The sequence below is a fragment of the Pseudochaenichthys georgianus genome, chromosome 22 (assembly GCF_902827115.2).
Source record: "Pseudochaenichthys georgianus chromosome 22, fPseGeo1.2, whole genome shotgun sequence".
Classification (NCBI taxonomy): domain Eukaryota; kingdom Metazoa; phylum Chordata; class Actinopteri; order Perciformes; family Channichthyidae; genus Pseudochaenichthys; species Pseudochaenichthys georgianus.
Window position 1 is genome coordinate 23,113,332 of NC_047524.1, and position 26,077 is coordinate 23,139,408.

At 40.3% G+C, this 26,077-nt stretch overlaps 1 protein-coding gene across 2 annotated transcripts in view; it reads left to right on the top strand.

Annotated features, from left to right (window-relative positions):
• The window catches only part of rbks (ribokinase), a 58,456-nt gene that overhangs the window by 30,551 nt on the left and 1,828 nt on the right, over window positions 1–26,077 (top strand). For both annotated transcript variants that reach the window (XM_034111345.1, XM_034111346.1), the window contains exon 8: window positions 18,276–18,464. In XM_034111345.1, the coding sequence (XP_033967236.1) occupies window positions 18,276–18,464 (189 nt within the window). The remainder of the gene's footprint in view (window positions 1–18,275; window positions 18,465–26,077) is intronic.

Consider the following 26,077-nt stretch of genomic DNA (forward strand, 5'->3'; position numbering starts at 1 on the left):
TTACCTAGTGATGTCACCATGTTACGGAAAGTAAATGACTACATACTGAGGCGTTTCAGGCAGGGGGGGGGGGGGGGGGGGGGGGGGGGGAGTGTGTGGGGAGAGAAACTCCCACACACTCCCTTTGCAGAACATTTACATGCACACAAACCTATGTAACACTACAGGAAAGAGAAAAACCCCAAAAGCACAATAGGGCCCCTTTAATATATTTTACAAGATGTTCCTGTCCAATTAATCACAATTTTACAATAAGAGTAATACTACAGTAATACAGTAACCATGTAGTGCTCTATACTTGGCTCTTAAGTTAGTGTGACGGGTTGCAGTCTGTAATAATACAGCCTGTCTTTGAACAATAATCCTCAAAATGTGTCACAATATGACTGATGACATTTTGACAAATCATGTATTTACTTTGTTCATCAATAAAACATTTTTTTACAATTCTTGTAACGTTTTTATCATGTGATCCATGCATTTTACTTATTATTCTTGTAGAAAATCAATCTGCTAAGTGCATATAATTGAGGAACATTTATCAAAAATGACCTTATACACCCCTAAAACCAATACAATAAAAACAGGAAGATTGATTCAAACTGTTGTTCAAGCGCCCTCTGGTGGCGTATACACGCAGCTACTTGTGCTGAACCCTGCCCAAACATTTACTAATATGCAAACTGTAGCAAGAGAGTAAATAGAGAGCAAAGTCAACTTCACTGCATCCAAGTGGAGTGTGTTCTGTATATCTCTGAAAGTAAGCTTAGATAGAACATTTTATAATAGTATGTTGCTGTAGCTTTTCCTGTCTAAAGTAGTGCTTTTACAAAACAACCTACCCATAAGACAACATTCTGGTATAAGGTATGTATGTGTTGGTTTATATGAATGATATATCATTTACACAATGAGGGACTTAATCTGCTCTTTGGGATCATTAAGATTTTAGGTTTAATATTTCCATTTGATTTATTGATTGATCATGGACCGAAAGAACGAGATCGCGGATACAAGCGGCCGAGATGGGTTTTTCTCCGCAGGGTGGCGGGCGTCTCCCTTAGGGATAAGGTGAGAAGTTCGGTCATCGGGGAGCGACTCGGAGTTGAGCCGCTCCTCCTTTGCGTCGAAAGGAGCCAGTTGAAGGTGGTTCGGGCACCTAGTTAGGATGCCACCTGGGCGCCTCCCTAGGGAGGTGTTTCCAGGCACGTCCAGCTGGGAAGAGACCAAGGGGTAGACCTAGGGACCAGGTGGAGGGATTATATCTCTTCTCTGGCCTGGAGCGCCTTGGGACCCCCAGTCAGAGCTGGTTGATGTCGCCAGGGAAAGGAAAGTTTGGGGCTCTCTGCTGGAACTGCTACCCGAGACCCGACCACGGATAAGCGGGAGAAGATGGATGGATGGATTTATTGATTCAACAACAACAATTGGATCTTCAATATTTCCCTTAGTAAACTTTAAGTTGAATATACTGTTGCTGAAATAAGGCACTGAACAAGCTCACATATGTACAATTATTTGAAGCAATGAGCAGTTACATATACATAACATTAGATGGGCATTTTTAACATCCCGTAACTTCTTCCACAAAGCACTATGTTGTCTACATTGTAAGGTAGCAGGAATAAAGGTTGAAAAACACATTACAGCCGAGGCGATGATCATATACTTGCGGGGCATATTGGCGAAGCTGCTCTGCACAGGGCTGAGATCTACACTGTCCGGTCGTCCGGGGCAAGAGAAGGTGAAGTGCTGCAGAAGTGAAACCAGGAAGAGGAATATCTCCATGCGGGCGAGGGGATTCACCGACACAAGCTCTCTTTCGTACGAGAAAAGAAACAAAAATGATTATGAGAAATGACACCTGAGATGAGGGACTGATTTGGCCTCATCACTGTGGATATACAATGTATTGAGCTTTGAAAACATGTTTAAACATGTAATGCTTGTCTTTTGCACAACATTATACACAGTTTGACTTTACCTCCGCTCAGTCAGTTTAAGAAGAACGGCATATACTTCATTATCCCGCTGAGAAAAAGTATTCTAAATAAATCTGCATTCTCAGTTAAAGCTGAATGTAACTCCGTTCTGACAAGCTACATAAATGTTATTAAGAACTTGCGTAAAGATTAAGGGCCCTTTTCTGTGCGCTAGCCTCTTTTTTTCAATTGATTCCAAGGAGAGGGGAGCCCATGCCGTCGCATGCAGCTGCCGTCAGAAAAAGCGCTCTACTCTTTTTGCGCGAAGAGAAGCGCTCGTAGAAATTGTTTTTGGATGAGTCTGTTTGACGGAAACGATGTAAAACAAAGACATAAAGACCGTTAGTTGGAGCAGATTGGCCAGGCGGATCCTCAATGTTGCTGTGGGTAAGTGTGTGACTTTTCCTCCTGTCTCACTATACGGCTGTCAAACTGAGCGGTGAAGCTCATTCACACGTTTCAAATGTTGTACGTTTCCCACAAAGGTTCATGAGAACTCTTTAGTTCTCTGAACTAAGTACAGATCACGTTTCACACCGGAATAAGAGAATAAGAGCGACAAAAGAGTTCTCATGAACTAAGTTCTCATGAACCTTTGTGGGAAAAGTACTGCAGTGTGAATAGGCGCATTCACACGCCCCGTAAAACTCCCAAAAGTTTTGTGAAGCCGCCATTTTATTATCCTCGCATTAGCATTATTAGCATTAGCATTAGCCCAGCGCAGAAAACGACAGAGAGACTAACTTATGGCAACAGAAAAATAAAACATGGGAGCGGTGGAGATGAGGAGGTGTCGGAGTTCTGGCGATTTACTCTGAAGCCAGTCCCCAACTCCGGGGGACTTCCGGCCGGGGACTTGGCGGCAGTATACGCCGTGAAGTGGTTTGCGGCCTGCCAGTAAACCCAAAGCAGAAGAAGAAGTGACGTCAGCGGCTTCATTTGCCTAATCCACCCCCAGGGACTTTTTCCGGTGTGAACGCGATCTGAACTTAGTTCATGAGAACTAAAGAGTTCTCATGAACTAAGTTCGCCATGAACCTTTGTGGGAAAAGTACCGCAGTGTGAACGCGCCTAATGCGCCTATTAGGCATTTCAATGTTTATTGCAAAACTTATTGAAATGAACTTATTGCACATATTAAACCTGGAACTAACAAAGCTTAAATTATTGCCTATAAAAACAACATACAACATTAAATAATCAGTTGCATTCATTTCTTATGGCTCTATCTGCAGCTTTTCTGGAGTCATTTCTTATGATTACATTTTCCACAGCTTCAAAAACAATTTCCCTCAAAGAAAAAAACAAACATGCCCTGTTGACGCAAAGCAAAAAGTGCAAAAGGAAACATCCATTGAAACTCAGTTTGCTGCTCTGTGATGCTAGTTCAAGCCAGATACGTGGCATCTAATCTTGGGTGCAAGTTCATCAATGTTTGGGGTCTGGCTCTGAGCTGAGGAGATCCTCAGGATTGAGTGAAGGTGTGCGTGCAATATACCGGCGGGACAGATCTAATAGTAATTCGAAACTAGAGAATGCAATTCCTGAAGAAATTGCTAGTGGGGAATGCTTAACACCCCATAATACGCTTACACTGTAAGGCATCATTTGAATATTTAAAGCTAACATTTTAGAATACTTGCAAAAGATAATTGTCCTTATGTGAGAAATCAACCGGAAGTTTCCTTCTGATATCTATTAGTATAAATGTTTGCCCTGTCAGTTGCCCCCCCTCCCTCTGGTACAACCTGAGGACCCCCCAATGGTGCAGCTCCTCCCAGAGCCGGCCCTCCATCTGCAGGTCGTGGTTGGAGAAGAATCCAAGAGGCTGCCAGGTGGAGTCGTAGTAATGATTGGAGAACGACGCGTAGCTCCTGTGATGAAGCCGTACGCAGAAACCTGCAGACAGGCATCATGCTATAATGACAGGTGTGGTGTGTGTGTGTGTGTGTGTGTGTGTGTGTGTGTGTGTGTGTGTGTGTGTGTGTAGTGTGTGTGTGTGTGTGTGTGTGTGTGTGTGTGTGTGTGGTGTGTGTGGTGTGTGTTGTGTGTGTGTGTGTGTGTGTGTGTGTGTGTGTGGTGTGTGGTGTGTGTGTGTGTGTGTGTGTGTGTGTGTGTGTGTGTGTGTGTGGTGTGTACCTGGTCACAGGTGTGCAATGCTGTCAGCAGCATCAGAGCTCCGGTGCTCGGCATGTAGAGGTGACGAGTCCTGGGGCCTATATACGAAGCTGGTTCAACCTAACCTGGATATGTTTGAGTTAGCCGGTTTGGCCTAATCCAAAACATACGCGCTCTCGCTAAACTGTACTACGACGCTGGTTATCAAGTGGATCGCTCAAGCCAGCCGTGTCCTATCTAGTTAGGTGCGCGTTCACATGAAAGGGGTGGTATCTGGAGCATTCGACCAATCACAAACATGGAGAAGCGTACTGACAGCGCAGCGTCATACTTCCTGAATGAAAAGTGAACTTTAATACTAGTCAAAAATGAAGAAGTTAAACTTTAAACATCCATGACTTAAACACTTGATCCAGGATCAAAGCCACAGAGCTGCACCTGCAAGGTGAATACAGCTGGGAACAGAACACGTGTTTGAATGCGTACATTAACAGGTTTATGATATCACTGCCTGTCTAAAACACGATCTGACTTTAATTACATTTGTCTCGAGTGTTTCGTCAACTTATGTGTTGCTTAAAATAATACTTCTGCATACAGTATTGACACTGTGAGTGTGTGTGTGTGTGTGTGTTGTGTGTGTGTTGTGTGTGTGTGTGTGTGTGTGTGTGTGTGTGTGTGTGAGAAGACATCAGCGGGGTATACTGCGAAGCAGGATTTTCGCTTAGCCGGCTAAATTCAGGGAAAACTCCGGCTTTCCGGTCCTACGAAGCTGGTTCTCTTTTTAGCAGGCTAGATCTCCATGGTAACTTATGCTAAGCAGCTAACCTGGTCGGGACCAGGTTAGGTTGCAGGCTAAGAGCTCAACTCAGTGAAAGCACTGCCTGCTGACCAATCAGAGCTCAGTGTGCGGAGTTTAAAGCGATCAAGTCATATTACAGGAGAAAGGAAATACAGAAAAGCTGCCGTTGCAGGAAAGACGGCCGGCACAAATCACCGACTGTGTGAACGTGAACATTAATAGAATATCACCTCCATCTTCAGAGCAATCTGACTATTATAACATTAGCGTTAAGAAAGCTTACTTAAATATCGGCCACAACATAAGTAACCGGATCAGAGTACATTAAGTACAGTCCGCGGCATATCACTTCATAATGTATCATATATCTCCTTATCTGAGTCAGCTGAGCCGTATCTGGCCGTGCAACACTCACAGTGTCACATACTGTATGCAGAAGTATTATTTTAAGCAACACATTAAGTTGACGAAACACTTGAGACAAATGTAATTGAAGTCAGATCGTGTTTTAGAGACGGGGCAGTGATATCATAAACCTGTTAATGTACGCATTCAAACACTTTTACCAGCTGTATTCTCCTTGCAGGTGCAGCTCTGTGGCTTTGATCCTGATCAAGTGTTTAAGTCATGGATATTTAATTTAACTTCTTCATTTGTCTAATATTATAGTTGACTTTTCATTCAGGAAGTATGACGCTGCGCTGTCAGTACGCTTCTCCATGTTTGTGATTGGTCGAATGCTCCAAATACCACCCCTTTCATGTGAACGCGCACCTAACTAGATAGGACACGGCTGGCTTGAGCGATCCACTTGATAACCCGTGTCGTAGGACCGTTTAGCGAGAGCGCGTATGTTTTGGATTAGGCCAACTGGCTAACTCAAACATATCCAGGCTAGGTAGAACCAGCTTCGTAGTATAGGCCCCTGCTCAGGGAGACTAACTCATTGATGTCTAAAGTTAAAAGAAAAAAGTTCAGCTTAAATAATAAGTCCATGAATGAATCAGTGAATTGACAGTACTGTAAATTCATTGTTTTCAATTAATAACAATCAACTCGTTCCTCATATACTATTGCCTTCAAACATTTAAACTTTGTTGTCTATTATCCCGTTTTTACTGAAATATAAAAAAGAAATTCCAGACTTTTTTCGGGGAAATATATAAAAATGAATCTATAACTTTATTCTTCAAATAGCATTATAATAAAACAAAATTACTTTATTCTCAAAATATAACTTTAAAAAAAATTATAACATAATTAATCCTAAAAAATATTTTTAAATAAATGTATTCTTAAAATGTACATTAATATTGTCACAATGCGCTTTCAGTAATTTTACTTAAAACACCTGTTTGAGAGGGATGCAGTTGAAATAATTCTGCAAGATGGTTAAAGTCTCATCCGCATCTGCAGGCCCAAACATGGTGTTACAGCGCAGAGAGAAAAACTGCAAAACATGTTTACATTTTTCAAAACCATGCTCATTAGATCAACAAAAATCCACTTCAGATTTAAGCCCTAATTTTAGGCCTTACTACAGAATGATTTACTTACTATAATAACTTCTACCAAAAATTGAAGGGCTCCTGTTATACTCTCTATTTGAACAATATATTATAGGTCTCAGATATATACAATCATGTCTCTGATGTGTTTGGCTATAAATACCAACAGATCATGCATTGCAGCATCCATAATTCCCTCTGTTTCAGCCCTGTTTCAAAAGTGCTGATTCTGTGTCTGTAGCTTTAAGTGCTAATGAGCTGCTGCTGGCCACGCCCCCCTGAGAACTGTTTGGTTTAAAAACAAACGATGGTGCTTCACTTCACTTCACTTCAAGACACTGGTACTTGCGTACCATGCTGCGAATGGATCTGGCCCTTCCTACATCCAGGACATGGTTAAAACCGTACACCCCAGCACGTGCTCTACGCTCTGCATCAGCCAACGACTCGCTGCACCCTCGCTGCGAGGGGGACCCAAGTTCCCATCAGCAAAAACACGTGGGTTTGCTATCCTGGCTCCAAGATGGTGGAATGAGCTCCCCATTGGACAGCAGAAAGCTTACACACCTGACTGAAACTCATCTCTTTCGACTCCACTTAGAGCGATAGAATGACTAACAAAGAACTGCTAACAGAGCACTTATATACTAATAAAGGACTGGCTTATCTAAAGCCAGTTGAGTAGCACTTGAACTGATTGGCTCTATGAAACCTGATGTACTTATGATTCTGTTTTCCTCAAGTTTGTGTCTTCCTGGTCGAATGTACTTATTGTAAGTCGCTTTGGATAAAAGCGTCAGCTAAATGCAATGTAATGTGCTCTAAAGCTCCTTACACACCAAACTGACACCAAAGAACATCAAAGAACATGTCCCGACGGAACGTCGCCTCACGTCGCCTCACGCCGGCCTCACGTCGCCTCACGTCTCCTGCATCTTGGCCATGTGTCGCACTGGAACACACCGCAAAAACTTCAGCCGACAGCCAAGTTGCACGTATGAACTGCGCATGCATGAGTGGCAATAACTCTCCTTACCAGCAGGCGGCAGTAAGTGTGTATTCATCATTCAAAAGAGGCAACAACCGGAAGACAGACTGCGTGATAACCGAGAGAAGAAGAACAGACTGCGTGATATAAACAAACAACAAATAGCGTGTGCGTTCCATTTTCACTCGACAGCGAGAAGCTCATGGGGCTTTTCCCGAACCTGAGTCGAGAGCTGGAGTCAAATGAAATCTCAGATTTGCCTTCTTAATAGTTTGTTTGGGTCCCTCACTTCCGTTTTGCTTCTCATGCACTGATTCGCTAGCAGGACAGCCAATCAGAGTCATTCTTTGACCGACAGCCTACTGATTCAACATGTTGAATCAGTGGCGGAAGGTGTCGGCACGGCCGAAAAGACACGTCGGTGCAGGACACACCAATCTGAGTAGGGCGACACAACGCTCATCGACGGCCCGAAATCTATCGACGCCCTGACATCTATCGACGCCGAAATCGGCTCGGACCTTAAGATGAGATGCAGTTGATAAGGTGGGTGGGGTGTTACCTTGGTTTTCTATTGGATAATGGTTGCCCAACACAACATATATTATGACATCACAAAGTGGCCGAAATCAGCTCATTTTCAGACAGGTTTTTATATAAATGGGTCAGCACAAAAAGAGAGAGAATCTCTTTTCCACAACTCTCCATATCTCTTAACACAGAGGGAAAACATATTTATGAATGAAAGACATGAACAAGTGGATTTTGCATAATAGGGGACCTTTAATGATAATTTTGTATATCTTAGTCATGGTTTTATTTTAGCCATACACTTTAGCATTTACTATTTAATATCTAAAATGTTCCTGTGATGTTTCCCTTTTTTCTTCATGCATAGCCTACTGAATGAGCATTGTTGCAGGTGGCCTGAGACTTTTATCAATAATAAATAATGGACTCACCTGTCCCCCCTGTCCCCTCCCTGAGCCCACGACCCGACCCTGAACAGCAGCCGCCCATCATCACATAGTCTCGGAGGTCTGAAGGGATGAAGATTTAGTTTATCTCCTGCAGAAGAAGAAAATGAGCATGAACGTTTAAAGTTACTGCTAACATACAGTCAAATAAGTGATGAAAGAATAATCTAAATGGACGGAAAGTCATCCAAATAGTTTAAAGGGGATGAAAAATGACCAAAAAGAGACACATAAACTTATAAAAGAGACAGACCAATACAACTACGAGACACAACATTTCTAAATACAAACAAAACAAGATGCAAAACATCTAATCAGTAACGCTTAAGAACCAAAAGGTCTTGCAAATAACCAAAAAGAGATACAATAAGTTTAATAAGTGATGCAAAAGGACCAGAAAGAGACGCAATTGGATACAAATTATGCAAAACTACAAAAAACTATTGTAACACATCTAAAAGATGATGTTCAAGGTCCAAAAAAGGATGCAAAATCTACGTGATGCTAAATGACCAAAAATGAGACAACGACTTGTAAAAATGGATTCAAAATGACAAACAACAAATGCAAAACATGAGTGAGCACAATAACAGAGTTGAGTTGAGTTCTCCCCACCGACTCTGGGGGGTTTCTGGTGAATCCGTCGGTGCGGTAACCCCGGCCCAGCGAGTTCTTCATGGTGTTGGTGGAGAATCCGTAGAAAGAAATCTTTGTCCCACGTCTTTTTCAAAACCTCTGATTATCGCTCCGTTCATCCTGAGGGGCAGGGAAACAGTTTTTATTAAAAAATGCTAATCGCAGACATGAGAGAAACATGAGATGTTTCCTATTTGTCATTTTGTGTGTCTTTGAAATCTGTTTGTTTATCTTTGTAGTCGTTTTCCATCACGTTGTGTTCATTTTGTGCCACTTTGTAGTTATTGCATATCTCTTTGAAGTCATTTTGTGTCTCTTTAATAGTCGTTCTGTATCACTTTTATAGTCATTTTGTGTCATTTTGTTTGTCTTTGAAATCTTTTTGTTTATCTTTTTGGCCATTTTGCATTTGTTGTGAGTCTTTCTAGTTAATATTTGTCTCTTTGAAGTCTTTAAGTCTCTCTTTTATAGTGATTTGTGTTTATTAGAAGTCCTTTGTGTCTATTTTGTGTCCCTTTTGATCTTTGTGTGTATCTTTGAAGCAACCGGTATCATGGCAAGACGTGAACATGTGACGATTTACCATGCTGGGAGACATGAAGATGTCACGATTTCGTCCCTTCAAACATAACAGTTACACGGTATTGTTAACCCATGTTAACCAGTGGAGAAATACCCGAAATGCCAAGCAAATGCTACCCCGACGGTCGGTTGTTATTGTCAATATTAATATAATAATGATTTGTTTTTTAATAGTCACACTCGATTTCGCCAATGTTCTTGTTGCCCCAGCTGGTCGACACCTCTTTTAGCAGAAACAAAGGCTACATTAATGTATTAAATCGATGTTAATCCATGTGTGTGGATGTGGAATTAACGGACGTGACGTTGTGCGAATGCGTTGCCAGGCAACAGCTGCAGTTCAGAACCGTAGTTATATTTAAAAAAAAATTAGAAGGCCTCACGAAATACTTTAATGTAAATGTATGTGAAGGAATGTGTGTAAGGCAAGGCAAGGCAAGTTTATTTATATAGCACTTTTCAACACAAGGCAATTCAAAGTGCTTTACAAAAAAGCTGTAACAAAATACATCGGTCATAAACGAAACCGGAAACAGACGTAGGCAAGATCCTCAGCTCGATGATTGGATGGTCTAGCCGCCAATGCATGCTGGGATTTGGTGTTTATGTGATGTGAAATCTGAAAACGTTTTTCAAAAATAAATAATACTTTATTCCGAGTGTGCTTGCTTTTCTCTTTGATAGTCATCACATAACGGCATTGTAATACACGGTTCGGCTGCATTAAATATTACACATCTGCCGTAGTCTCTATTTATAGAGCCCTGATTAGAAGACTCTGGACAAACTGGAAGAACTGCCGCCGAAAACTGAATACGTGACGTGGATCATAATATATCAGCAACCACCTAGTGGTTTAAAGCACGTTATTGAATATTTTTGTTGAATATGTTATATTTGATGAAAAAAAATATTAAGAGTACAGAGGGGGAAAGTAGAAGGTCCATGATAGAAATATAGAATATAAAAAAAAATCAAGAAGATACTGTAAGTGATCTCTACAATAAAACTGTTTAGTGCTGGATGTCCAAAGATATTAATAGGAGGAGGTGCAAAACAGACAAACTAATTAACCTTTATTTAAACATTAAAGAATAATTTAGGTTAAGGTCGTCTTTTAAAGGGGACCTATCATGCAAAATGCACTTTTGTACGTCTTTCATACATGAATATGTGTCCCCGGTGTGTCAGGGAACTCACCGAGTGTCAGAAAACACAACCCTCTCTCTTTTCCTCCATACCCAAATCTCTAAAAACGGGGCTGCAACGGAGCTGATACAGATTTGAAATTGTTCTGATGTCAGAAACGGGGTGCTCCGCTTATATGGGCAACTCTCCACCTATCAGGGGAATGAGCGGTTGTGTGGCATGGTAACAGCATGGTAACAGCATGGTAACAGCATGGTAACAGCATGGTAACATGACGCTCGTGTCTCGCCCCCCTCCTTTGCAGGGGGCGTGGTCAGCTGCAGCTCATTTGCCACAGAATCAGCCCTTGTAAAGACAGGGCTGGAAAAGAGCAAACAGAGCGAAATGAGGCATGGCTCAAATCCATGATCTGTTTGGTATTTTGAAAAACAAACTTCACAGACATGTTTTGTATAGGTATGGCCCTACAATATATTATTCAAATATAGAATAATAGGTCCACTTTAAATAAGAAAAAAGCTTTGTGGGTATCTACAGATAAATATTAAGCCTGACAAAGTACTTAACGTCTAATATATTGCTTTCCTGCAATGTTAACTATGTTGAAGCATTTATTTTAACTGATATTATACATATTAATTATACTCTAATGTATGTAGATAGTATAAGACATTTGCAGAATAGGACAGTTTAATGGTGGAGGTATACACACATATTGATAGATGTATTGTAATGCACTGCTGAGGAACTTGCAACCCAAGTTTTTCATTCATTGCATAACTACACTATACTGTGTATATAATATGTCAATAAACCTTAGAAAATCTTGAAATGGATGTCCAAAATAGCCATTATACAGTCTTTAATTAACTATTGGAGAATAACGAGTAATGAATATACTTTATACGGGATCTGCAGTCTTTTTAGTCTTTTCAAGCACCAACTATCAAATATCTCGCCTGATTGTTGGCACTTGACAATCACCTTCCCTGAATTTTACTCAGGTGTAACTAAAGTCTGATTTAAGGGTTATTTATATTTCACATAATTAATCAGAATCTGCAAAGTAACTAAAATAAATGTAGTGGAGTAAAAATACCAGGTTAACCTCTGAATTGTAGTGGAGTAGAACAAAGTAACAATACATTGCATGTTTTACATGCTGCTGTGTATTACTTGGGATCAATAAAGCATATCTTATTTTATCTTAAGATGATCGATGACTACTGCCATATTTGCTAAATGTGCCTCTGAACCTTGACAAGTGCATGTCACAGGCTTATCAATGAACAATAGGAGGATTCACAGACATAAGACCAGCTATTAAATAAAGCTCTTCTGACCTCAGGTGTCATGTGGGTATATTAATGCTGCCCATTATGGACACAAGCAATTTTCACCCATGTATTAATTATATGTTTTAAATTTGATAACACCAATGTGTTTCCTAAACCTCCAGGGGTGTACATAGTTTAATACTGGCAACTAATAATTATGGGAAAGTAGTTTTTAAAACTACAATTCCCAGTAGAGACGTGCCATAGAACATGTTGCGAAACACAAAAGCCAGCATGTTCTGGGGGGGGGTTGGGCTGGACCCGTTCGAGTCCTATTTTGGATAGTGTGCCGTGGTTTCATTCCATTTCAAAGAGCTGTCTGACGCTCGGCGTAACCTTGGCGCACTGCTACTCCAACATCCAATCATAGAGCTTGAAGACTTATCACGGGGTTTGTCAAGCAAAGGGACTGTAGTCCCAAACGATAGCTGAGGATTATGGGTAGTCTCGTGTCTTCAGCCATCCTAAACTCCGAAAAAAACTATTTGTTTCTCCGAATTGAAGGGGAAAAACACAAAAGCATTGTACACAATTTAAACCAATCAATGTTGTGTAATTAACAAGGATAAACTGATGTTTGACAGTGAGGGGAATACTTTCGGTTTTACTATGAAAACTTCAAGACCGGAAATACTGTTTTCACCCGATGCCGTTGCCTGGCAACGCAATTTTGTTGATAGGTTATTTTGAAATTCAGTTCCTGACAGACCGCAAAGAAAACTGAGATTATAGAATTAAACAAATAAATAAAAACAAGGATAATTGTGTGTTATTGTTGAGTAAATAACAGTGTGTTATTTAGAAAAGAATAACAAATTAGAAGGAAAAAAAGATTTAAAAAATACATATTCTGAGCCCCATTTATTTTCCTCACGGACGGCAAAAAAAGTCAGACATTTAAAAATAAAAGCAATAATTGTGGCTTGATATTGAGTAAGAAAATGTTTTTATGAACCACACAGCTTCCTGTATTCCAAGACCCGACCGGACAAAAAGACGTGGTGCAGGCACGAAACATACTACCAATAGAAATGCATTGCTTTTAAAATCATTCTGTGTGACACGAAAAAAAGGGGGAAATTGTGTTGAACACGAATCAATAGATTAAATGTCATGACTATAACACGAAATGCCGTGAGACTGGGTTGGTTTTGCAGCCCTCAGTTAGGTAGGTAGAAACATTTGTTTTCTCTGTGAAAGGAAAAAGATCATAGGTCTGAGATGTTATGAGCGCCCACACACATGCACACACCTTTTCACAGTGATTCAACTGCGTCTCCCGGGTCATGACCTCTGCCAACACATCAATAACCCCACTGTAGCCTTTAGCCATACATGTAAATGCTCTGGTATGAAGAGGGATATGAGTATCCGTGCACCCTTTTACGGTAAAACCAAGTGTCATGGCACCTTGTGTCTTGACTCTAAGGTGACGACAGAGGAGCGACGGCGGGGGGGCAGGGTTAGATGGGAATCGTAGTAAAAACAACAAGGCAGATGTGCTCTTTGGCTGAGTCATCAGCCCCCTCGGGATGAAGTGGATGGGCGTTTGCCTGGGAGTCTCTATTTGATATGGTGGTGCAGGACAGAGAGAAGCTGTAGCCAGGTGTGGGGACATGAAAGGGAGAGTTGGGGAAAGCACATCATGTTTTTTTTAAAGTGTCAGGTCATGAAGGTACAGTCATGTTACATATGAGACAGTAAACGGGGTTGGAAAGGGCACTAAAACATCTTGATTATTAAAAAAAAAAAAAGCCTAACATTCAATATCTTAAAAATAATAATAATTAAAAAAAAAAAAATGGTAAAGCCCCTAAAAGTAGAATTTGTCATTCTATTTAACAGTTTAAACTCTTAAGACCCGATACATTGTTACCTACAGCAATTGTTGCCCCTGTACCGGAGTAGCTTTAAATAATTAGACTTTTAAAGGTGCAATAAAAAAAACAAAGGGGTAATCTACTCAGATCTGACGGCAGTAAAACAGGAATACACATGAGGAATAATGGATACTTTCCAAAATTCATGGGACACTGCATAAAAAAACCTCGAATAGAGAATTATTTTTTTCTCATTGTTTCAAATCTATATTGAAATTATGTTTATATAGGTTTTTGTTTCTATACTATTTAAACAATGTGCATACGTGGGTTTTAACAGGTATAAATAAGTGAGTTTCTGCATAAATGATTAAATGCATAATTGAATTGTAACATAGACTTGTCTTACTGTAGGAGATCTAGTGTGTTATAACAGTTTTTAACAACGTAGTTAGGTATTCTTTAAAGGTCCCATGACATGCTTTTCTGGTTATTACCCGTCCCCTTGTGTGTTATGTAGCCTTTTCTGCATGTAAACGGTCTGCAGAGTCACAAACCCTCAAAGTACGCCCTTTAGCGAGTAAAACTCTAACACAGCAGCATTCTCATCTGTTTGTCATTGTTGGTGTCATTTTCTGGTTGCTAACGCCATTGTAACACATAATCACTGATATTCTGCTGTAACGGTGGTGGACTCATCAGAACAGAGTGGGCGAGCTGACCAATCAGAGCGCAGTGGGCTCATAGGGAGGGGGGGGGGGGGAGGAGCTCCAACAAGCCGTTTAGGACAGAGAGTGAATACACATACTATACAGAGATGCTGTATGAGAAACCAATGTTTGGAACATTGAACAATGTAAATCTATTCTAGTAGACAACAACAATGGAATTATGATCAGTAGAAATGGCCATGACATGGGACCTTCAACAAAGCAGTGTGCCTTGATTTCCTTGTTTTTAGTTTAGTTTATTTCTATTAGCTTGCTTTCATTTATAGTTTCTGCATAATTGTTCTTCTTCTCTCGGTTAAAGTAATGTTTGATTTTTCATTGGGTTGCTTTAAACACGGCCTAGTGCATAACAACTGCTTACAGTTTGTCTTAATATTGTTCCTGTAAGAGTTTGTTATTGGCTAAAATAAAAGCACTTTACTGAATAGATAATTATATTTTAAATATGATTATATGCCTTGTAATTGGACATTTTGGTATTTTCTTCGATATCGTAAAGTATTTTATACACCTCGCTGTGCACATTTTTAAATAATATTCATAAATAATAATTTACTTTGATATAGAAATATTATAATGGAATTAAACTGATGATTCAGCCAGGAGAGCGTCTAAGGGATTTACGACTTTTCTGAACCAAACTCTTTGTATTATATTTCTACAGTGCATAGACTAGTTTGCACTGGTTATATGTTCAAACAAAAAATTAAGACATACAATACATGTAAGTAAGAAAAAAATAAAAATAACGACAAAAGTAATTCCCCTACCATGCCAGTGAGCCTCTTCAACACGAATATTCACCAAAAATGTTGCAACTTACACACATACATATACTGCAGATAAGCTATACCGATAACTGACTTACAATGTTTAACTGCCTTTAATGTAACATAAGAAACATAACGTTTATAATACTAATCAAAGACCTAAAACAAATTGTATTTAAATTGACAGTCTAGGATTTATATTCAACAAATGTATTTAAACTAAATTCTGCAATGCTTTTGTCAAGACATACTGATGCAGAGGCAAACATACAGAAGAAAATGTACTTTAAACAACTTCAATATCAAATTGAAATAGAATGCAATGCAAATGAAAAAAGCTATAAATATATAAAATTACCTAATGACAGCATATTTATTTCCACCCTTTGGTGTTATGCTTAAACATATAATACACCCACAGTGTCAACAGCTTTATACTGCATATGCTTTGTGCGGTATGTGTGTGGAATAAGCGCACCCATAGACAGTGAGAGAGCCATAATTCAACTTTCCTATTGCTGCACACAGAGGGAGGTAGATTGATTCCCTGCCCTGGTGTGAAGCCGATGACTAACAAAACGGCCCTTTTTTCTCTCTTGGCATCCGACAACACCGGGGTGGCTGCAGGGCTCTAAACGCACCGATACACTCGGCGGTTTATTTTTGAACTGTCCAAGGGCATTGTTCACTTTGACAGTGGGGGGGGGGGGGGTCCTCAGACCCCCCATTCAATGTGAGCATGAACCAAGCATTGACCCTCCTGTGTGGGGTTCAAGTTTGCACGCATTCTGTACAGGTGTGTGTGTGTGTGGTCTCACTGTACCAAGCTGAAGGGTGGGGGGTCGGGTGGGGGGGGCTTAAGGATGACAAAGTGCTGGCACTCTTTGATCCTGAGCCCACATTCTGCACTGAAGTGCTTTATAGTGAGAGAAGTTATCTTTGATGTCCACCTGAGGACCTCGCGTGCCAAACTGTGTCCACAGATCTGAAAGGACACACACACTTTCATAGAAAACAAAAAGCAGCATTAACAAGAAATATGTTGCGTGTAATTTTGTAGAGTGGTATTTATAGAGCATCGTGATACTAGACCTGAAATTGCTCCAGAAAATTAAAGGGAAAGTCTAAATGGATTCCACATGTTGTTTAATTTGTTTTTGTTCACAAGGAACTTTAATCAAGTCACTTTTGTCCCACAGGAGAAAAGCTAAACAAAGTCACAACAAAAAGTTATTGTAGTAACAAACATCTGTCCACAAAAATGGAGACGCACAAGCTGTCATGGGTAGTGAATCTACAGTTAAGAACATTGATTGTGTACGAGGGCGAACTCTAAAAAGCATTGGTCAAAGAAATACAAAATAAAAATGTAATAGCCCAAAGTTATAATAATATTAACAATGATCATAATATGAAATCTCAATTTGAGTAACACCTAACATTCTTTGTTTGTAATATCATTTTTATTATTACATTATTAAAATACTTATGTTAAACATTAACTTTTAATTCACTGGACATTTCCTTGAATTTATATTTAAATCAGTTTTCAAATTGAATATACAGTGTTAATATAAATGATGGAACATAGACACTGATTTGTGCTCTACATTTAATCTACATTCACAAAGACAAAATAATGATTGTCAAAACTGCATTCATTTCTATTTTCATATTTCAAATGAAGTTTATTTCTGTCCAAGACACCACAGTTGAAATATTTTAATTAAGCATATAACATTAAACCTAAATGTGCACTATTCTAACCGACACTTTGTACATTGTAGCATTTTGAGGAAAGCCAGAAGGAAGGAATATGCAATTCATTTATTTTTTTCTAACAATTTAAAATGAATAGCAGGGGTCGTAAGTAATAAGCGATTAAGAAGCAATGCTTCTCAACAGGGGAAATAAAGAAAAAAGAAATGTTATACAGCAATAAACACTGAAACTAACAGGTGAGGTGTATTTATTTTGAGAAATAAGTGTCGGATTTGGTGTTAATATTATAATGAAAGGACAGCATGTTTTGAAAAGCATTTAATAAATACCGTAAATCAACATGTGTTAAGCCTGCAGTCTAATACAACAAATTGGCATACACAGTTCAAATATTTTAAAGAAAGAAAGAAAGACTAGAAAGTCTAGCTTTTATGACAGAATTTAATTTGACAATAATTTGTGTAATTGTACGTCACTTTCTTTCAGTTATGCTTGCAAATGAACCTGCAGTGCAATCGCCTTTAATCACATAGAAAATGATAATGTGGCTCATCTTCTCGTTCTCAATGCTTCTTTAAAGTTCTAAGCATCAGCTGTGAAGTCCTGCACTGTCACTGTTTAGTCATGTTGGAGCCAGAAGAACCAGCGCAGTCGGAGAATCTACTCTTTGAAAATGTGTTTGGCCCGCAGACTGCTGGCCGATCCAGCAAACCCTGAACAGACTGAATGTTTTTAATGACCACCACAGTGTGTGATTAAGAGCGGAGTCATCTCACAAATGTTAATACAAAAACTCAAACAAATCCGCTAAATACTTACTATAGACTACTAATTAGGAAGCATTGGACATAGTGAATGGTTGTGATGGACTTCACTGGGTTTTTAAAGAGGCAAATAAAACATTTGTGTATTTTTTTACAGGAAGAATAGGAATTGCTTTGACTTCCTGTTTGTTACTCACAGTCCTTGGGAATTGGGGAATTTCCATAATGCATCCTCCAAGTATCCCACACTAGTGCTGGTTTAGCTCTATCTTTAATTAACTTAGCTCCCTGACCAATAAAAGGTCTTCGTTAAAATGACTAAGAAATTGTCCCATTGGTGAACGGGATGTTTGCAGTTTCTTGACTCTGCCCCTCTGCTCGTCTTGCAGGCTGAGCTGCTGACTGGATCCCCGGTCTCTAATGTGGAGGAAGCCCATCGGGCCGGGCAGGAGCTGCTGAAGCGAGGCTGTGGCTCCGTCATCATCACGTTGGGACCCCAAGGCTGTGTGGTGGTCGAGGCACAGGGGTCTGCCTCAAGACATGTTCAAACTACCTCAGTCAAATCAGTGGACACCACGGTAAGCATGACTCGTGTATTAAGTCAGTGAACTTATTACGACATAATAGTTATGGCCTTAAAAATTCACAAAAACAATATTATAGTAATAACTATAGAAAATTGAAATACTACAATTAATAATGCTAACTTTTTTTTTTTTTCTCTTAGTAAATTACCCCAGTTACACACACATACGTAGGCTATTTCATTTGGTAACTATTTTTCAATTATTCATTTTATAATTTGAGTCTCAACAATGTGAAACCGGACATGGTTTGTTCTTCTTGTTCCGTTTTAAAGGTTTGAACCAGAGGACATTAGAATGTTGGCCTTTTAGCCACACTAGGGTTAGGTGTTTAACAAACACCTTCAAGGTGGGCCTTAATTTTGATATTCCCGTGGCCTATCTGTGTCACCTTTTCTGACAGAGAACACCTTCTCAGTTAATATATATATATATATACATAAATTCAAATAGTGCTTAAACATGAGAGGGTTGTCTTTTTAACGGAAACAGCTGGAGGTCTATTTTTGTTATTTTAAATAAATAATTTCATTTAAATGTCCGGAAAAGACCATTTATATAATTACATTTTAAACTATAAATGTAACTCTTAAATGGGCGTAAGTTATTGCTTCATATTGATCTCAGGTCTTTATAATGAATCACTATACTTATCATGATTATCAATGATGAATAATAAAATAATATCCTTCAAGTGATAATAATTGTTAAAACTATTTAAAAATGTTCTGCGTGTATATAGAATTTGTGTAGGCTGCGTTTATGACAGAGAAGAATGTGATAACACTTATGATATAAGTAAAAGGAAACCTGTTTTAAATAGAAAAGGATGTAAGCCAGTCCACTTAACAATGGAAGGAACATCTTTAAAATTGGTATTTTAGCAATAACAGAGGAACATATTATTTTGACAGAACATTCCACCTTACTTCCAAAGCAACACACTGTCACTCAGATCTCTCATCTGCCCAGTCATCACAGTCAAATGTTCTCCCGGTATCTGAGCTCTAGTGGAGCTACTGATCTGAGTGCTGCTCGAGTGGAACGGTGTCAGATCATCGGGGATGTGGTGACCACGGGCTGTTTCCCCTCCTAAAAGCGGGATTGTAATCTTTAAAGAGGCCTGCGTCACTTGACTCATTTCACTACGGCCTCTGTGGCTTGTTTTCGTCAGAGGAGCCTCGGCTGGATGTTTGCACTTCCTGTCTCTGAAGGTTTTGCGGGCCTGTGTTCTACCAACTAAACACGTCATCGCTCAGAGGTGTTAATCAGCTCTTTGTTTGATTGCAGCCTTTTAATTGCTGGTGTAATGGATTATTTTACTGAATAGTTCCCCAAGGGACTTTTATTGTGCTTTAATTTCCAAACGATGCTCATTATGCATCATTGTAAAAAACAATAACAAGCATGCAGTTTAAGTTTTACCAGAAACCCACGTCGGTTATTGCGTAAGTCAGGGAAATGAAAAGAAGAAAGGCAGTACAAATAGGACTGATTAAAGTTTAATGAATAAAATAAAAACATTTAGGGGGGGCCACTTTTTTGCCCACTGTCTAAAATAGAAAAAACAGGAATTAGAGTACAGAATTATATTAACCTTAGCATATTTGCCTAAATTGTTATGTATATATCTTTTTTAAGTTTTTATTTTAAGCCTAGCATAAGGGCCTATTGAGATATGAAGCATTTAGACCTACATTAGTGTACATATACAGGCATATACATCTTTTTCCTTTATGTGATATTCAATGGCAATTTCTATAGCTCAATCTCTTGATTACAAATGTATGAAGCCCAGCATATTGGCCTTAATTTGGCATATAGATTTTATTTTTGTTATTATTCTTTATTTTTCTATTTTAATGGCAATTTTTTCACCTCAATCTCGATTTTTAGAAGCATATATACAATATTTCTTGGGGTATTTATTCCTGTCTGCCACCACCCATTTCTGCCACTGGTTAAGTGTGTGTAACAGCGAGACGCACACATGAATATATTGTGTATTTTTTATCTAAAAGCAGTGCAGCTGCATCTCCTCCTTATCCCAGGTCACGTTGGCATTTGAAGAACAAAGGGCCTGCTCTCTTGAACGATGTGCGACCTCCTCCATGCCCCCTCATCTCCAAGCAGGCACACATAACTGCCCTTATTCACCCCCTTCCCAGTAGCCCCCAGGAGAACTTACCCCACCACCTCTATCCTCCCCCCCTTCCTCTCCCATGACTCACCTCTTGGGCTTGCATCAGTCAGCAGAAAGCTGTGGTCGGGGCCTGTTGCATGTCCCCCCGCAAACACACACACACACACACTCTCACCCCACCTCTTCTGTTCTTTGATGGGCCCATAAATTCTGGAGTGTTTAACTCTTTTGGACATCATAATCCCTCTTCCAGTAAGCCTTTTTTTTCTACCGGAGAGAGAAAAAAAACTACAGGTTGTTATCAAGATCATTATTCACGTCTTCAAGGTTGTTTCTGGTAACACAGGCCTCTTCTGTTATTTCCGCTTTGTTTGTGTTTTCTCTCGCAGTAGCAGTTGACAGAAATGTTTATGAGGGATGGGCTCCAGACTTGTCATCACTAGGATTGTTCTTGCTCTCTGGTTTTACTAGTATCAGACACTTTCTAGGCTGCACATTCTTCGATATTAGCAGTGAGTCACTTGCAGTGTCTCACAGTTTTAAGCTAGGCTACTGTTCAGCTGCGGATGGCCCACTACTGATGACACTTTGTACCTTCTCTGCCATCTATTAAGATGCATGTCATCCCCTTGTTTCCGTCCCAGATGGAGTACTTCTCTTTGATTGATATAGCTTGCTTAATGACTGTTGCGATTTCATCATCTGCTCCTCCTGCAGATGTCGGAATAACACATTTTAACACGGCACGAGCAATTACGTGCTGAGTCAGGTCGTGAATCTGGATGAATAACAAAGTGAATCAACTCGTCGACTGTAGGTCTCCCCTTTCATCCATTTGCCTCCCTTTTGTGTTAAATTGAGTACAGGCTTCCCTCGCTGAGATCAGAGCCTCGGCTTTTGATGTGTGGACAGTAAGAAGAGACTGTAACACACACACATACACAAACACACACAGAGCCAGTGCCTTTAGCCCCTGCAGGACTTGGGTGGCCTTGGTTTCCACTGCTCCGGGAGGTCCACTGTGTAGGGCCAAAGCCTAAACCAGACATTACAGCTGCACGGTGGGTCTGGACACTCAAACTATTCCCAGTCTTCTCCTATGACTGGAGACGTGCTTGGGCTAATTGCCTGAATTTCTTCCTGGAAGCCAAAGGTAAGGGAATACCTCCTGATCATCCCCAACCCTGCAAGCCGTAGGTCAGCTTGACACCACTAGAAAAGAGCCACATCACCATTTGAAATTGTCTGCATATGCTGCAGGGGTGTCAAACTCAAGGCCCGGGGGCCACATTCGGCCCGCGACTTCATTTTATGTGGCCCCACAACTTGGCCACAAGAGCCTGCAAAGAATATGATATATTTATTATACGGTTACAGAAGCACGTTGCCTATAAACTACATGTCCCACAATGCATCTCAAATATGACTTTTTTTCTCAGAATCTGCCTTTTTTTCTTCAAAATATGCATTTTTTCATAGAATTCCTTTTTCTCCGAATTAGATTTGTATTTCAAAATGTCATTTCTATTTCTTTTTTCTCCAGAATGTGGCTTTTCTTTTTAAATAATTTTGGGACATACGCACTGAAAAGACTTGCAATTATTTGCCCTAGACTTCTGCTTTCAGACGTAGTTAATTATGAAGTTATTACCCTATCCGATGATAATCCAATGCAGAGGCAATGATGTAATATAATACATTATTTTATATATATGATATATTTATATATGTATTTTTATATAGTCTTAAAGTTACAACCGGCCCTTTGAGTGCAACCATAATGCCGATGTGGCCCGCGATGAAATTGAGTTTGACACCCCTGTGCTAGAGTATCTGCTGTTAAGCAACCCAGATGTTTGGCCAGTTCTCTGCCACTGCAGTCATGTGGATCACGGTGAAAGAGGGCACTGCTGATGGATCAAATGAATTCAAGTCCTCTCCTATGACTGGAGACGTGCACGATTTTTCTTCCTGGAAGCTAAAGGTAACCGATGCCTTCTGAGCATCGCGTTCCTCAACCCTGCAAGCAGTAGGGCACCATGGGAGAAATAGTGCCACATCACCATTTAAAAATGTTAAGCATATGCTACAGCAGCTGCTGTTTAGCAACCCAGATATTCGGTTAGGGTGAGTGTGCTGTCATGTCGACCGCAGTGAGAGAGGGCTAAGACAAAGCACTGCTGATGGATTCAAGATAAGAGAGCCCTAATTGGCCCAATGAAACGTGTTTTTGATCTCTGAATCTTCTTCCCTCGTCCCTGGCTGTTCCCTTGCTTCCGGACGTGGAAGCTGCTGTGAGTCATCGCTGCCCCTCAGTTGGTCTTTGCTCTCCCCTGGGTGCCTTTCATTGACAATGGCTGCAGGCTTCAGGAGTTAATGGCACATGGGAGGCAAGATCGCAGGAGGCTTCTGGGTGAGAAACACAGTCACAGGTTCTGGAGGCTTCCAAGGGTTCAGTAGTCGCATCTGACTCATATTATGAAAGACAAGCTGTGCGTAGTCCTTTCTGGGATTTTCTATGAGTTCCGTTTATTTGTTTTTGTCTGCCTTTGGTGCTCAGATGTGGTGTTTCTGCACCACACTTTACAAAGCCCATTTGTCAATCAGAGCGTATGGGAGCTACGATTGTCTTTGTCCTTGGATTTTGTGTTGACGGACTTTTGAGTTTCTGTATGCGAGCCTTTGTTCGCCTGTACAGCCAGTGAGGTTATTACAGCTTTTGCGAAGTATTCCGTTTATCTTCAATCTTTTTCTAAACTCACATTGAAAGGGGCTGTCAGAGGCATCTCAAAAGGACACTCTCTTGTGTTTGTCAGTACAATACGTCCAAGGTCAATGGTTACAGTTTGTCACCACGTAAAATCGTCCAAAGAAGACTCTGATGAATTGAATTGTGCAGGCTCCTGGCTCTCTGAAGACTGTTTTATTGCAGTGTCACACTTCAACACTGCCTCCAATGGTAGGCGTGTGGCGCAGTGGACTAGTGTGTTGGTGTTCGGACAGGTTCAAACCCCACTGCAGTCAGCATGTTGTTGTGTCCCTGGACACTTCACCCCAAATTGCTCCTGTGGGGATTGGCCACAGTGTTGAGTATGTAAGTCGCTTTGGATAAAACGTCTAACACGTAAAATGTAATGTAATGTAGACAACTTCCTAAATCAAACTTCAGTAATTTGGCAAGCTTCTCGCAGACACATCTGCCATCCTAATTTCTAACTTCCATCTGAGTACCGGATGACGAGAGGCGGAGGAACGGTACGGAGGCCAAGACGCGGCGGACGGCGGCGTTGACCAGAAAGAGCATCACAGCTCATCCTCGGCAAACGCTTGTGTCACTTGATTGACAGGCCTCCAGATCTAACCTTCACCAAACTGTGTCGAGGGCAGCGGTGGCGGTGCTGAAGGGGGCAGTGCTTGTCAGCCCCGTTAAGCTTCATGCACTAGATCCAGTAGCGTCACATGCCAGTCTCTGTGAAGGAGACGTTAGTAAGACAGTGAGGTTGGAGGGTGGCCCGTACAGTAAAGTGACCTAAAGTGTACATTGGATCAGTAAAGGTCTTGTTTCGTCAGTACTTATTCAGACCAGGATTGGCCCACTAAGAAATGATATTGAAAGACATAAGGAAGTATTTTTTTCTTGTAAAATCAAGACGGAAACTTTGCTAACAAGTTCACCACGTCAAGATAGAAGATAACATGTCAGTGTTACGTTGGCCCTCAATCATGGCATGTTTGGCCCTCACCGCTCACTCCAAAAGAAAAAAGTAGCTCCATTGTATTTTAATTTAACCCCTTGACTGTCATTTGAAATAACTGAGCAGCCAAAACTACATTTTCCACTTACAACTTTTTTAATAATAATCCACCCACAATTTATTTTATTAGGAAGAATGTATACATAATTCCTGTGCAAATGTTCATACTTGAAAATAAGTAATATTTAGATGGACAGAAATCATAATGGAAGCAAATAGGCCATAATATTTACAATTGTGTTTGTTTTGTGTAATAAGATGATTGAAATGTTTTATCAAACTGAATACATGTTATTCAAATACCTTTCTTTAAAATGTCCATTAGGTAATTTCATTTTGCACAATAATATATATTTTTTTAGATTCATAAATTAAAGTGTTTAATGCCTTGATTATTTGTTAAAGACTGATCAATTCCAATTTAAGCTTAGAATAAGAAAAAACGTATTTTCCGATTTTATGAACAATACAAAAACATACTAAAGGGTTAAAAAGCTTTTTGAAATATCACAACTTGAAATTGCAATACTGACTGGTATTTACATTTCAAAATGAAGTGTTCAATAACAGTTCAACCATAGGGACAAGTTGCGGCTCAACACAGGCACTGATGTTAGTAATCTCCTCCAGAAGAAATTACTTGTATAAGAAATCAGAAATTGTGTTAATGTAAATACTGTCAACCATAGAAATGCAATTCTGACCCAAACTGTTATATTTAGATTTTTTTAAGATAGGAGTTGTTAAATGTTAACTGTATACAAATATTGACTATAGCAACACGCCCTATTACTAGATTTAGCTTTCTTAACCTGTCTGACCCCACCCTTTTGAAGTGCGACTAGACAGAGGTGGTTGTACAGGGATTTGGTGGTGGATTAGTTGGTTAAAAAGGAAAATTGGACGAGGCACGTGCAAAAACAATGATTATCAGCATCAAATTAACCCCATAACTCGACCGCTTTCCGTTGGTCATTGGTTCCCAATCATCAAGAGTGGTATTACCGTTTCAACCACAACGTGTGAACTGGGAGACGTTCAAGAGCCGAACCAGTGCTCCACCAAAGCCTCGTTTCCAAACGCTGGCCTGTATTTGGCCCACAGCCCAGCTACCAGACAGGAGACATAAACACACCATGGCTTTAGAAATGGAAATCCACCAGGCCTGTGAAATGTTTCAGCTCTGATCTCACTCTTTCCAGCATCTCCCCAGGAGTCACACCAGGGGCGTTCAGCGGGGGAGGGGTGCAATAGTGACCTTTGAAATGTCAAATCAGACCATCCTTTTCACATGGCTTGTATCTATGTAGTTGAAGAAATGTCATACCAGTACCAATACCAGTTTAGGTGCTGGGGAAAAAGCCCATATTGTCTGGGTTGCGCCCCCCAGCTACTGTGAACCCTATTTGGCCCAGGGTCATTTGTCCAGCCGAGTCGGGGTCAGTGTTAGGCTTTTTTTGCCCCATGTCACTGAATCATCCCAAGGATTACTTTGAGGTTGGAGGGTGAGGGGGGGGGGGGGGGGTGTAACAGAGGTGCTCATAGATGAGTGCAATGAACTCTTTTGAGAGCCGCAGTGATGAGTAATGGAGCGGGCTTGTGAGAACCAGCATTGAGGGGGGGAGTTTGTGGTTAAACATGAGCGTGTCGCCACATACCATGGTGCCTTTTCCCATCAGTACACCCCCTCCCTGCAAGGCGTAGACGGC